Raw genomic sequence first — 14,057 nt, 5'->3', positions numbered from 1 at the left:
TCTTTCAGAGGTGTCTTTTAGGACCTAGATGTTCATTTTCGTGTGTCAGTATATTTACATTTTAATGACATTTATGGCAAATAATATTCACCTTTGAGATGACTAATGACATATAGTTGTCTTTATTATAGTGGCTGCAATACTTAAATTTACTTTCCAATCCTAACTTTGCAGAAGCTCTTTTGATAACTTACCCAGCAAAACAAGAATATTGTGGAGAGGTTGGATGTTAAGGTAATAAATACTACACCAGGAGCAAAAGATTTCATTTCATCACTTGGCAAGGACAATTTAAAAAAACAGCAGATTTTTCTTAAAGTAGTGGCTATGCTGGCAGTTGAGTTAATTAAAATCATATAACCATATGTGGAATAGAATTGGTGACCTTTATTAATAGCAAATTCAGACTAACATTAATAGCTTTGTTTGTATCAAAATACATGAGGGGATCTGGTTACTAGTTTGTTTAAAATGAGACAAGAAATGGAATAACATTTTAAAGTTTAATACATAGAATATGGGAAAGGCAACTACTCATTTATAGTGGACCAATGCGTGGCACATACAAAAACATAACAAAAAACAGTATTCAGAGTAGCCTTTTGAGTTCTTGTTCTTTATTTAGTAAAAGTGCACACATTCCCACAGACACCACATTTTAAAGATTAAGGTATACATTCCATTTGTATTTGCATTCTATGTTTCTCTCAGATAATTACAGTTTGCATTATCCATTCAATAAAAAAATGCCATCCCATTGTAACTTAATTATTATTTTATCTACAAATACCAGATCTGTTAAAAATATCAAATATGTGTTCAGTATTATACCTATGTATCCTTTTAAAAAGGTGAAGTTTGAGACATTGTATAGGAATGATGAGAAAGTGTTTTTGGGTGTAAGTAAATTTAATTTATTTCACCGTAAATCTTATTATGCTAAAAAGCTTTCCCTTATTTCCATTTGTGATAGTGACATTATCTTGTACATAGGCTGGTTCTACTACATGCTTTGGCTTGGTGGGTGGGGGGCTGGCTGGCTGCAAGTGCCTCATAAGTCAGATTTATTCAGATAGGTAGCAATTAATGAAATATGTAGCATTGAAAGTTGTGTTTCAGTAAATAAAAGTAATAATGCAAAAGTGCTGTTCAAAATACTTATTACAGCCTGTTTCGTACTACTTCTCTCTCCTTTTTTTAAATTTGTCATATTTTTCACACTTCCAGTATCACAAATTCTCCTCTTTTCTAGTTTTATCTAAATATTTTTCTACATCTATGGACCAATTCTGTTAACCAGGAGGTACAGCACTGCATCTACATGGTGAAGCCACGTGAAAATCATGGTGTGTTCTCTCTCTCTCTCTCTCTCTCTCTCTCTCTCTCTCTCTCTCTCTGTCTCTCTGTCAAGCGGGCAAGAACTCACCAGATATGACCTAATAGGTGTATTTGTCCCCTTTCATGTTGCTGAGGAAAATGGCAGTTAACTAAATCGCAGTGCAGCATGAGGCATACAGAACAGCATTGAGCCTGCTCACACAGCAAATTTCTTGGCTATGAACATCTGTGTACCTTTGAAAGCCATGTGTTTGGCTGTGTAGTTAGGCAAGGTATTTCAGTTCATCTTTGGCAATTTCCACCAAACTTTGTGGCACACCATAGCCATGTGGACACCATACAGATTGGGCACACATTTGCGTTGCTCTACCAGATGGCGTACTTTCAGATTTCGGCATTATTCCAAAATCTATTCCATAATTACAATGTATTGTGGACTTATTTTCGCATTTTTGCACATTGTTCTGTTTGTCTGCTTTGTTGACTTCGTTATTCTTCTTTTAATGTTTACTTTATATCCCAACTTGAATCCTCACTGTTTCCTTTACTGGTTAGGCATTCTTGTAGTATCTTACTCTCACAAGTAGAACACGATCAGTTTACAGGAATTTAAGGTGTAGGTCCCATGAATCATAACTGCAGTCTTCTGTGGTTTGAAGTTCGTCAAATGTTTACAGTGACATATAGCAGCTTGCTGATCATTTACATGATTGTTCTTTTATGTTAATTTTGAACTATACTTTCTTTCACTTGGTTGTCTTCTTCATTGTCTTGTGCCTTTATGCCACTTTGGCACAGGACATGCATAGTTATTAACAGATTAGGCATGGCTAATTTAAGGGGTGGCTGGGTGCCCTTCCTGTCACCACCACATTACCCCATGGGATGGAATATGTATACCCCAAGTGTATGCATGTAGTGTTATTCCTTTGGAAATGAGCAGAAATTTTCTAAGTATTTGCGTATTAGTGGATGTGGAAAACCATCTAGAAACCACATCCAACAACATCTAGCTGGACAGTTCACTGCCAGCAAGATTTGATCGAGGGCTAACATACCTCCTCATGCTGCAAGCAATGCTTTAACATGCATGATCAAACTGGCATCTTTCTTTCATGTTGTGATGCTTTGCATGTATTGAAAACTTGTTTAGCTTGCAGCTTTAGACATCCTGCAGCGGCCTGAAAGTGTTCCTGTAGTGTTAAATTGAAATTTGTTCACTACCTCACAAATGCTGCACGCTACTGAAATCTTCTGTTCAGATGTTTCAAACCAAGCTGCAGTGATTCCCTAAGCAGTTTCATTGTCAATTTCCATTTATGAATGCAGGCAGATACTAGGCATATATACCCATCACTCCAACTTTTGTGACCCATAATACTAAAAATCCTGTACATCTAAAATCACTTTTGTACTTTTAAAAATGCTACAGTTAACAAATACTGCAATTAACAAATCTCAACTATTGTTCATAAATGTTTGTCACTAGTTTTCTAGTGATCAGTTGAAGTTAGAAACCATAAACTGTAGATTGCATTAAGATACATTGATATATACCACCTCCTTCCAGCTATTAGTGATTCAAAAATCTGATAAATAAGAACCAGGGTTGCATGTTTGCCGGATCCAGACAAGTTGGTATTAGACTGATACATCAATTGTCTTAAATGCAAAAAGGGGTGCACAATGCTACAGCCAAAATTTTTGATCTCTTATCCAGTGATGTAATACATCTGACAGACAGAAAAGAAAAATTTGGAAACAAACTGAAAAGGTTTCTTCTCGACAACTCCTATCCTGTAAGAGAATTTTAATTACTGTAATGTGTAAAAGTTGGTGGGTAGGAATTACTCTCATCTGACTTTTTTTAAGAAACTTGTAAATGATCAGCATGTAGCTATATTGTCAAAATAATTTGTGATGTGAATGTAAAATGAGCCATTCCACATAATTACAACTTATTGTGCAAATGATTCATGGAACATGACACTACGTTGTGATTCTTGAAGTTTTCCCAGCGGACATAATATTCAATCATCTTTCGGGCGTGCACTCGGGACAGCGACAATTCTTCTTGCGATATTTCAGCTAGAAATATCCTTTCAATCCTCAGCAGCTTTGTATCACGTGACTCTCCGTATAAATAGGCACGCGCAAATGCTATGAACTCGGTCTCTGACTCAACTTTCCTCCGGAATGCGTTTCTGCTATACATATTGGATACCCCCAGATCTTTCTTTCTTTGTGAATAGCCATTTTCTGTAGCTTCTCGTACTTTGCTACACCCTTTTTCCTACCACCTTTTGTTCTTAGTGTCAACCCTTTTAATTCCAAAAGATATGTTTTAGTGTAGCTCACTCCCTTGTGACCATTGTTCATATCAGGTATGTCACACAGTGGGTTCTTGAAATACAATAACAAATTTCAGATTCGATTCTCATTTTAAGACTGTGACTAAGTGGAATAACCAATAACATTCATTTATTTTCATATTAGAACAACATTCATGTATCTTCATAGTAGTTAGGAAAGTTCTGTCAGAATGTAAATAGTTTACAATTAAAGGAAACCACTCACTGAATAGTAAAAGCATTTATTCATTGGCAGGCAGCAAAAAAAGAATGAAAACTTTACTAGCTTTTTGATGAGTCCTTTAATGAGCCAGAGTACATGTAGATATTCCCGTATGGACTTCTGCAGACCTCTGCAGCTGCATTATGCTTGTTTAGTCAGCACGATGTAGGTGTGTGTGTGTGTGTGTGTGTGTGTGTGTGTGTGTGTGTGTGTGTGTGTGTGTGTGTGTTTTAGTAGTCTCCTTTACTCTTAAGCTATTTTAATTCTTTTTAGTTATTTCTAGATGTCAGAATTGTTTATAGATTGTTCCTATTTTAATTTTTTGCCAGAGTGAAAATTGCTTAATTTTAATTGAAATAAGAGCAAAATAGTTACACATGACAACAGTTAGTGTTTCTACATGACCAAGTGTTATCTTCTCTTCAAAAAATTTGTGGTACAGGTGACAAGTGCCGTGATTGCATGACGCGCATCCCATATGCCACCCTCATTGCTACAATTATGTGCATTGTGGGAGTGGGTGTATTTTGTGGAACCATGTATCGTGGTGCGACACTCAGCATCTTGATGTTCAATGAAGTCTTCCATCTTCGTCTTGGCTGGTAAGAAACTTAATTTTTGATAATACATGTGTCTATCAAACTGATAACTGGCACCTTAAAATGTGCAAGTATTAAATGTACAATTTTTAAATCAAATTTTGCAGCTCTTTTTGCTTTCATTTAATGTGAATGTGAAGAAGTTACTGCTACAATTTTTAATGTTTGTTTTTGCTGTGCAAATATTTTTTTTTTAAATATCGAGTAACTCCTTAATGTGTGCAGTATGTATGTTCTTAAATATTATTTTTGTGCATAGGTTAGAAGCAGTGCAGATGGTTTTTGTCATAATTGGAGCCAGCATGGGTGCCCTTGGGCTTATGATTTTGTTCGTTGGCTGTTTGGCAACTGGGACGACGAGACACAAAGTTTATCGTGCCTGGGGAGCACGTGTTGGGGGCCGAATCTCTTGTGCAGTGGTGAGTATGTTTGTCAGTTTTTTGTCTTTGTCATCAAAAGAAACAATTCTAACACAAAAAGTGTAACTCTGATACTCACTAGTGTAAGGAAAAGACACACTTCTTGCTTTCAATTTTTGTTTTTAAGGAAACATGAGAATAGACATGTGCAGAGAAAGCAAGTCTGTGAGAGACTTGCTGTCCATTAATATGAGTAATTATAGGACACTGGCCATAAACTGCAATGACAGTACTATCGTGTGACCGAGCGAGGTGGCACATTGGACTTGCTTTTGGGAGGACAAAAGTTCAGATCCCTTCCAGCCATCCAGATTTAGATTTTCCGTGGTTCCCTAAGTTGCTCTAGGCAGATACTGGGTCGGTACCTTTGAAAAGGATACAAATGATTCCCTTCCCCATCCTTTAGTAATCAGAGATTATGCACTGTCTTTAATGACCCGCTGTCGATGGGATATTAAACTCTAATCTTCCTTCCTTTCTTCCCTCCTTCCACTGTCATGTGGAATATGCCTTTTGGTATTCTTCTGCTTATTATTATTATTATTATTATTCTTTCTTAGTTTGGGTCATCTAAGGACCATGCACCAATTTCAATGCTTCCTTCTTTGTTATTCTTTCTTTTTCCTCCAGTATTCTTTCATCTATGTGTGTGTGTGTGTGTGTGTGTGTGTGTGTGTGTGTGTGTGTGTGTGTGTGTCTATATATATATATAAAAAATAGAGGGAAACATTCCACGTGGGAAAAATATATCTAAAAAGAAAGATGATGAAACTTACCAAACAAAAGCGCTGGCAGGTCGACAGACACACAAACAAACACAAACATACACACAAAATTCTAGCTTTCGCAACCAATGGTTGCCTCGTCAGGAAAGAGGGAAGGAGAAGGAAAGACAAAAGGATATGGGTTTTAAGGGAGAGGGTAAGGAGTCATTCCAATCCCGGGAGCGGAAAGACTTACCTTAGAGGGAAGAAAGGACAGGTATACACTCGCGCACACACACACACATATCCATCCACACATACACAGACACAAGCAGACATTTGTAAAGGCAAAGAGTTTGGGCAGAGATGTCAGTCGGGGCGGATGTACAGAGGCAAAGATGAAGTTGAAAGACAGGTGAGGTATGAGCGGCGGCAAATTGAAATTAGAAATTATCGGAGATTGAGGCCTGGCGGATAGCGAGAAGAAAGGATATGCTGAAGGGCAAGTTCCCATCTCCGGAGTTCTGACAGGTTGGTGTTAGTGGGAAGTATCCAGATAACCCGGACAGTGTAACACTGTGCCAAGATGTGCTGGCCGTGCACCAAGGCATGTTTAGCCACAGGGTGATCCTCATTACCAACAAACACTGTCTGCCTGTGTCCATTCATGCGAATGGACAGTTTGTTGCTGGTCATTCCCACATAGAACGCTTCACAGTGTAGGCAGGTCAGTTGGTAAATCACGTGGGTGCTTTCACACGTGGCTCTGCCTTTGATCGTGTACACCTTCCGGGTTACAGGACTGGAATAGGTGGTGGTGGGAGGGTGCATGGGACAGGTTTTACACCGGGGGCGGTTACAGGGGTAGGAGCCAGAGGGTAGGGAAGGTGGTTTGGGGATTTCATAGGGATGAACTAAGAGGTTGCGAAGGTTAGGTGGACGGCGGAAAGACACTCTTGGTGGAGTGGGGAGGATTTCATGAAGGATGGATCTCATTTCAGGGCAGGATTTGAGGAAGTCGTATCCCTGCTGGAGAGCCACATTCAGAATCTGATCCAGTCCCGGAAAGTATCCTGTCACAAGTGGGGCACTTTTGGGGTTCTTCTGTGGAAGGTTCCGGGTTTGAGGAGATGAGGATGTGGCTCTGGTTATTTGCTTCTGTACCAGGTCGGGAGGGTAGTTACGGGATGCAAAAGCTGTTTTCAGGTTGTTGGTGTAATGGTTCAAGGATTCCGGACTGGAGCAGATTCGTTTGCCACGAAGACCTAGGCTGTAGGGAAGGGACCGTTTGATGTGGAATGGGTGGCAGCTGTCATAATGGAGGTACTGTTGCTTGTTGGTGGGTTTAATGTGGACGGACGTGTGAAGCTGGCCATTGGACAGGTGGAGGTCAACGTCAAGGAAAGTGGCATGGGATTTGGAGTAGGACCAGGTGAATCTGATGGAACCAAAGGAGTTAAGGTTGGAGAGGAAATTCTGGAGTTCTTCTTCACTGTGAGTCCAGATCACGAAAATGTCATCAATAAATCTGTACCAAACTTCGGGTTGGCAGGCCTGGGTAACCAGGAAGGCTTCCTCTAAGCGACCCATGAATAGGTTGGCATACGAGGGGGCCATCCTGGTACCCATGGCTGTTCCCTTTAATTGTTGGTATGTCTGGCCTTCAAAAGTGAAGAAGTTGTGGGTCAGGATGAAGCTGGCTAAGGTAATGAGGAAAGAGGTTTTAGGTAGGGCGGCAGGTGATCGGCGTGAAAGGAAGTGCTCCATCGCAGCGAGGCCCTGGACATGCGGAATATTTGTGTATAAGGAAGTGGCATCAATGGTTACAAGGATGGTTTCCGGGGGTAACAGACTGGGTAGGGATTCCAGGCGTTTGAGAAAGTGGTTGGTGTCTTTGATGAAGGATGGGAGACTGCATGTAATGGGTTGAAGGTGTTGATCTACGTAGGCAGAGATGCGTTCGGTGGGGGCTTGGTAACCAGCTACAATGGGACAGCCGGGATGATTGGGTTTGTGAATTTTGGGAAGAAGGTAGAAGGTAGGGGTGCGGGGTGTTGGTGGGGTCAGGAGGTTGATGGAGTCGGGTGAAAGGTTTTGTAGGGGGCCTAAGGTTCTGAGGATTCCTTGAAGCTCCGCCTGGACATCAGGAATGGGATTGCCTTGGCAAACTTTGTAAGTAGTGTTGTCTGAAAGCTGACGCAGTCCCTCAGCCACATACTCCCGACGATCAAGTACCACAGTTGTGGAACCCTTGTCCGCCGGAAGAATGACGATGGATCGGTCAGCCTTCAGATCACGGATAGCCTGGGCTTCAGTAGTGGTGATGTTGGGAGTAGGATTAAGGTTTTTTAAGAAGGATTGAGAGGCAAGGCTGGAAGTCAGAAATTCCTGGAAGGTTAGGAGAGGGTGATTTTGAGGAAGAGGAGGTGGGTCCCGCTGTGACGGAGGATGGAACTGTTCCAGGCATGGTTCAATTTGGATAGTGTCTTGGGGAGTTGGATCATTAGGAGTAGGATTAGGATCATTTTTCTTCGTGGCAAAGTGATATTTCCAGCAGAGAGTACGGGTGTAGGACAGTAAATCTTTGACGAGGGCTGTTTGGTTAAATCTGGGAGTGGGGCTGAAGGTGAGGCCTTTGGATAGGACAGAGGTTTCGGATTGGGAGAGAGGTTTGGAGGAAAGGTTAACTACTGAATTGGGGTGTTGTGGTTCCAGATTGCGTTGATTGGAATTTTGAGGTTTTGGAGGGAGTGGAGCTGGAAGTGGGAGATTGAGTAGATGGGAGAGACTGGGTTTGTGTGCAATGAGAGGAGGTTGAGGTTTGCTGGAAAGGTTGTGAAGGGTGAGTGAGTTGCCTTTCCGGAGGTGGGAAACCAGGAGATTGGATAGTTTTTTAAGGTGGAGGGTGGCATGCTGTTCTAATTTGCGGTTGGCCTGTAGGAGGATGCTCTGAACAACAGGTGTGGATGTGGGAGAGGAAAGATTGAGGATTTTTACAAAGGATAGGAGTTGATGGGCGTGTTGATTGGCTGAGTGGGTGTGTAGGTGAAGGATTAGGTGGGTGAGGGCAATGGATTGTTTGGTTTGGAACTGGTATAGGGACTGATGGAAAGAAGGGTTGCAGCCAGAGTGTCTTTCCGCCGTCCACCTAACCTTCGCAACCTCTTAGTTCATCCCTATGAAATCCCCAAACCACCTTCCCTACCCTCTGGCTCCTACCCCTGTAACCGCCCCCGGTGTAAAACCTGTCCCATGCACCCTCCCACCACCACCTATTCCAGTCCTGTAACCCGGAAGGTGTACACGATCAAAGGCAGAGCCACGTGTGAAAGCACCCACGTGATTTACCAACTGACCTGCCTACACTGTGAAGCGTTCTATGTGGGAATGACCAGCAACAAACTGTCCATTCGCATGAATGGACACAGGCAGACAGTGTTTGTTGGTAATGAGGATCACCCTGTGGCTAAACATGCCTTGGTGCACGGCCAGCACATCTTGGCACAGTGTTACACTGTCCGGGTTATCTGGATACTTCCCACTAACACCAACCTGTCAGAACTCCGGAGATGGGAACTTGCCCTTCAGCATATCCTTTCTTCTCGCTATCCGCCAGGCCTCAATCTCCGATAATTTCTAATTTCAATTTGTCGCCGCTCATACCTCACCTGTCTTTCAACTTCATCTTTGCCTCTGTACATCCGCCCCGACTGACATCTCTGCCCAAACTCTTTGCCTTTACAAATGTCTGCTTGTGTCTGTGTATGTGTGGATGGATATGTGTGTGTGTGCGAGTGTATACCTGTCCTTTCTTCCCCCTAAGGTAAGTCTTTCCGCTCCCGGGATTGGAATGACTCCTTACCCTCTCCCTTAAAACCCATATCCTTTTGTCTTTCCTTCTCCTTCCCTCTTTCCTGACGAGGCAACCATTGGTTGCGAAAGCTAGAATTTTGTGTGTATGTTTGTGTTTGTTTGTGTGTCTGTCGACCTGCCAGCGCTTTTGTTTGGTAAGTTTCATCATCTTTCTTTTTATATATATATATATATATATATATATATATTTTTTCTCTCATCTCGGTCCATTTTGACCCTATCTTCCTATCTTCTTTTCCCTCCTGCCTTGGAATCCTTGCATTTTTAACATTTTCCTCTTGAAAATCTCTCTTTCTGTTGCATCTTTTTCACTTACATTGTTTCTTTCCAAATCTTTCCTAACTTCTTGAATCCAGGCTATTGTTGACTTCGTGTCCCAAAGATATTTAAAAATCTGTTAGGTTAACCTGATGCTGTTCATTCTGTATGTGTGTCCAAAAAACAGCACGGTGCCTCTTTCGTAGTGTTTCATTTATGTTTTCTATGTTGCCATAAACTTCATTGCTTCTTATTTTCCATACCTCTGTCTTTTTGATGGTCCAAGTATTTTTCGAATGATTTTTTTCTCTCTAGTGCTTCAAGTTTGTGTAATGTGTAGTTCAGTACTAAATATTCACTTGCATAAAGACATTCTGGTGTTACTACTGTGTTGTAGTTCTGTATCTTCAAATTTTTAGACAGACACCTTTTGTTGTAAACGTTCCTAGTTATTCCATTAGCTCTCTGCATTTTATGTACTCTTTCTTCTACAGCGAATTTTTCTAATCCATTTTCGTGGATAATTTCTCCCAGATATTTAAATTTATTTACCCTCTTTATCTGGCCAATATCTGTTGCCTAGGGGTTCCAGAGTATTTTTTATATTTGTCATAAATTTTGTTTTTTCTGCAAATATTCTTAAACCTGCTTTGTTGGCTATTTCTTCTAAGAGGTTGATTTGTATTCTAGCATTTGTTAGGTTTTTAGAAAGAATGGCAAAATCATCCGCAAATGCTAAACATTGAATTACAATACCTCTGTTTTTAGTTTAGCTGATGACATTGTAATTCTGTCAGAGACAGCAAAGGACTTGGAAGAGCAGTTGAATGGAATGGACAGTGTCTTCAAAGGAGGATATAAGATGAACATCAACAAAAGCAAAACAAGGATAATGGAATGTAGTCGAATTAAGTCGGGTGATGCTGACTGAATTAGGTTAGGAAATGAGACACTTATAGTAGTAAAGGAGTTTTGCTATTTGGGGAGCAAAATAACTGATGATAGTCGAAGTAGAGAGGATATAAAATGACTGGCAATGGCAAGGAAAGCGTTTCTGAAGAAGAGAAATTTGTTAACATCGAGTATAGATTTAAGTGTCAGGAAGTCTTTTTCTGAAAGTATTTGTAGGGAGTGTAGCCATGTATGGAAGTGAAACATGGACGATAAATAGTTTGGACAAGAAGAGAATAGAAGCTTTCGAAATGTGGTGCTGCAGAAGACTGCTGAAGATTAGATGGGTAGATCACATAACTAATGAGGGAGGAGGTATTGAATAGAATTGGGGAGAAGAGGAGTCAGTGGCACAACTTGACTAGAAGAAGGGATCGGTTAGTAGGACACGTTCTGCGGCATCAAGGGATCACCAATTTAGTGATGGAGGGAAGCGTGGAGGGTAAAAATCGTAGGAGGAGGCCAAGAGATGAATACACTAAGCAGATTCAGAAGGATGTAGGTTGCAGTAAGTACTGGGAGATGAAGTAGCTTGCACAGGATAGAGTAGCATGGAGAGCTGCATCAAACCAGTCTCAGGACTGAAGAAGAAGAAGAAGAAGAAGAAGAAGAAGACGACTGTTTTTAGTTCCCAGTCTCATTGGAGGTAGCTTCTGTTCTTTTAGTTTTTGTTTCCATTCTCTTTAGTATGCAGTTAAAGAAGAGTGGAGACAGGCCATCACCTTGCCTTACACCTGTTTTTATGTTGAATGTCATCGATATTTCATCTCGAAACTTTACTTTTGATTTGGTGTCCGTGAGCATTTCACGAATAAGGTTTGCTAATTTAGATTTTATGCCAAATTCTCTGATCACTTTATTCAGTGTTTCCCTACCAACAGTCAAATGCCTTTTTAAAATCTAGAAATGTTACAACTATATCTTTGGAGTTTGTAAGTCTGTGACTAATTATGGACCATAGGTTGAAAATCTGTTATGAGCAAGATCTCCCCTTCCTAAAGCCACTCTGATATTCTCCCAAATGGCTATCAAGTGTTGCTTCTGCCTTGTTTATTAGTATTGTTGAAAATATTTTATAACCCACTGGCAACAAAGATATACCTCTGTAGTTATTTACATTTTGCTTATCACCTTTCTTGTGCAGGGGATGGATGAGAGCCACTTTCCAGTCTTCCGCTATCATTTCAGTTTCCAATATTTCTTCAAACATGAGCTGAAGGTTAGTTATAATTTTCGGTTGAGACCGTTTAATAAGTTCAGCTGTAATAGAGTCTTCTCCACGGCTTTGTTGTTTTTCAGGGTACTTATTACTTTTTTAATTTCCTCAGCTGTAGGTGGTGGATCTGCCTTCTGTATTTTCATGGAGATCTGGAAATTCTAGCTTACAGTTTGGTTATTCACAGTTCAATAATTTTTCAAATTACTTTCTTAGCATTTCACAATTCTGGATGTTGCTTAGGCCTACTTCAGCATTTTCATCTGTGAAGCAAATGCTTGGAGCTTGGTAACCTTTTAGATGACTTTTAAACATCTGATAGAAATTCCGGGAGTTATGTTTTACAAAGTTGTTTTGTATGTCAAGAAGTGATTTCTCAAAAGATCTTTTAGCTCTCTTTATTATTCTTTTTGTTTCTTTCCTTTGCATTCCACAATTCATCGTGGTATTCGGGCTTTCCAGAACATTTCCATTTCTTCCACTGTTTTTTCTTTCTGTAACTGCTTCTTCACAGATTTCATTCCACCAGACTTTCCACTTAATTTTTGTTGTTCCAAATAAATTTTTTGGTGCCCTGTTGATTTCTTTCGATATTTCTTCCCACTTCCCTGATTTAGTTACTTTAATTTCTTCATGAAAATTTTTTATCACCTCTTTGGTGATGTTGAGTGTGTCTGTATCATATTTAATTAATTTTTGCTATCTCTTTTAGTTTTTATTGGAGGGAAGTTTATTTCATCTTAGTCAAGTAATGATCAGAATCAAATTTCCTGTTTCTTGCTACTTTTACATTCATGATTTCTTTAAAATTGCATTTAGAAATCGCCACGTGATCTAACTGGAATTCCCCTAGGGACATATTTGGAGAAATCCATGTTTTTGCCTTTCTTGGTAATTTTTTGAAGACGGTTGACATTACCTTTAACTGAAATGTTCTGCAAAGACTGCTTAGCCTTGTGCCACTTTTGTTTGTTCTTTTATGGGCTGGATAATATCCTACTATTTTTGAAATTATTTTTCCGTCTCTATTTGTGCATTAAAATCCCCCATAAGTATAACATATTTTGATTTTGGAATTTTTGATATGTCTTCTTCTAGAAGTTCCCGGAATGCCTCTACTTTACTCGGATTTTTCTTATTGTCATCATTGATTGGAGCCTGAAAATTAACAAAGGTATACTGTTTATTTTTGCATTTAACTGTGAGAAGAGATAGTCTTTCTGAGCTGGATTTGAATTCTGTAATGTTATCTAATAAATTTTTATGAACATAGAAAGTGGTACCAAGTATTGGCATGCCTTTTATGATATTTATTGCTGGTTTACCCTTAATAATTCTATGGTTTTTGGTTTCTGTAACATTTTCATCCAAAAATCGTGTTTCTTGAACTGCTAAAATTTGTATTTCATGCTTATCTAAGAGAATTTCAAGTTCTTTCTGTTTACCAATTTTTAGTAATGAGTTAACGTTCAAGGTGCCTGCAAAGAATTTCCTTTTGAACTTCAGTTTGGAAGAATACCAAGGTTGCTCCAACTCATCCTTAATGCAGATGTTGGTACTCCCCAGAACTTTGTCCTGATGTTTTGCGTAAAGCAATAGTGGATTCCTCTTTCGAGTTACCAGCTGGGGTAATGCTTCTTTCTAGCAGCCTTTCCAGTCTGCAATTGAAATTGTACAATGTACATAGTAGGAAATAAATTCCAAGGTAAGATCGGGTAGCTAGACCAAAATGATTATTTTTCATGGTTTTCTCCATTATGTTCTTCCACTCTCTCTGCTGTTGGGAGTTAGGATTCCTCTTCCGCCCTTGAGACCATTGACAGGGCTTCTTCTGTAGCCCTAGGCAGGGGCCGTCACAGGGTGCTACCATCCGGAGCCAGATGGATGCAGGTTTTTTTACGAGGTGTTACTCCTCCCCCCTCCCCCTCCTCCTTCCTCATCGCTTGAGAGATGAGGCCCCAGGCTTGGGACTGGCAGTGCGGAGTTATTATTATTATTGTTGTTATTTCTTTTCTTTCTCAGACATTAAGTCTGGTTAAAAATGGAAAGTGACGCGGACCTTGATCAAGCGTCACTTCCTTTTAACTGTATGGTATGTGTTATATTGCATTTAGGAACTTTCGGG

At 40.1% G+C, this 14,057-nt stretch overlaps 1 protein-coding gene across 2 annotated transcripts in view; it reads left to right on the top strand.

The window, feature by feature from the left end:
* The window catches only part of LOC124789401 (neuronal membrane glycoprotein M6-a), a 53,012-nt gene that overhangs the window by 16,437 nt on the left and 22,518 nt on the right, over positions 1 to 14,057 (top strand). For both annotated transcript variants that reach the window (XM_047256741.1, XM_047256742.1), the window contains 2 exons: positions 4,355 to 4,514; positions 4,771 to 4,930. In XM_047256741.1, coding sequence (XP_047112697.1) covers positions 4,355 to 4,514; positions 4,771 to 4,930 — 320 coding nt within the window. The remainder of the gene's footprint in view (positions 1 to 4,354; positions 4,515 to 4,770; positions 4,931 to 14,057) is intronic.

Source organism: Schistocerca piceifrons, chromosome 3, assembly GCF_021461385.2.
Source record: "Schistocerca piceifrons isolate TAMUIC-IGC-003096 chromosome 3, iqSchPice1.1, whole genome shotgun sequence".
Taxonomy (NCBI): Eukaryota; Metazoa; Arthropoda; class Insecta; order Orthoptera; family Acrididae; genus Schistocerca; species Schistocerca piceifrons.
Note: the sequence above shows the minus strand (reverse complement) of the source record. Positions and strands in the feature narration are given on the sequence as shown.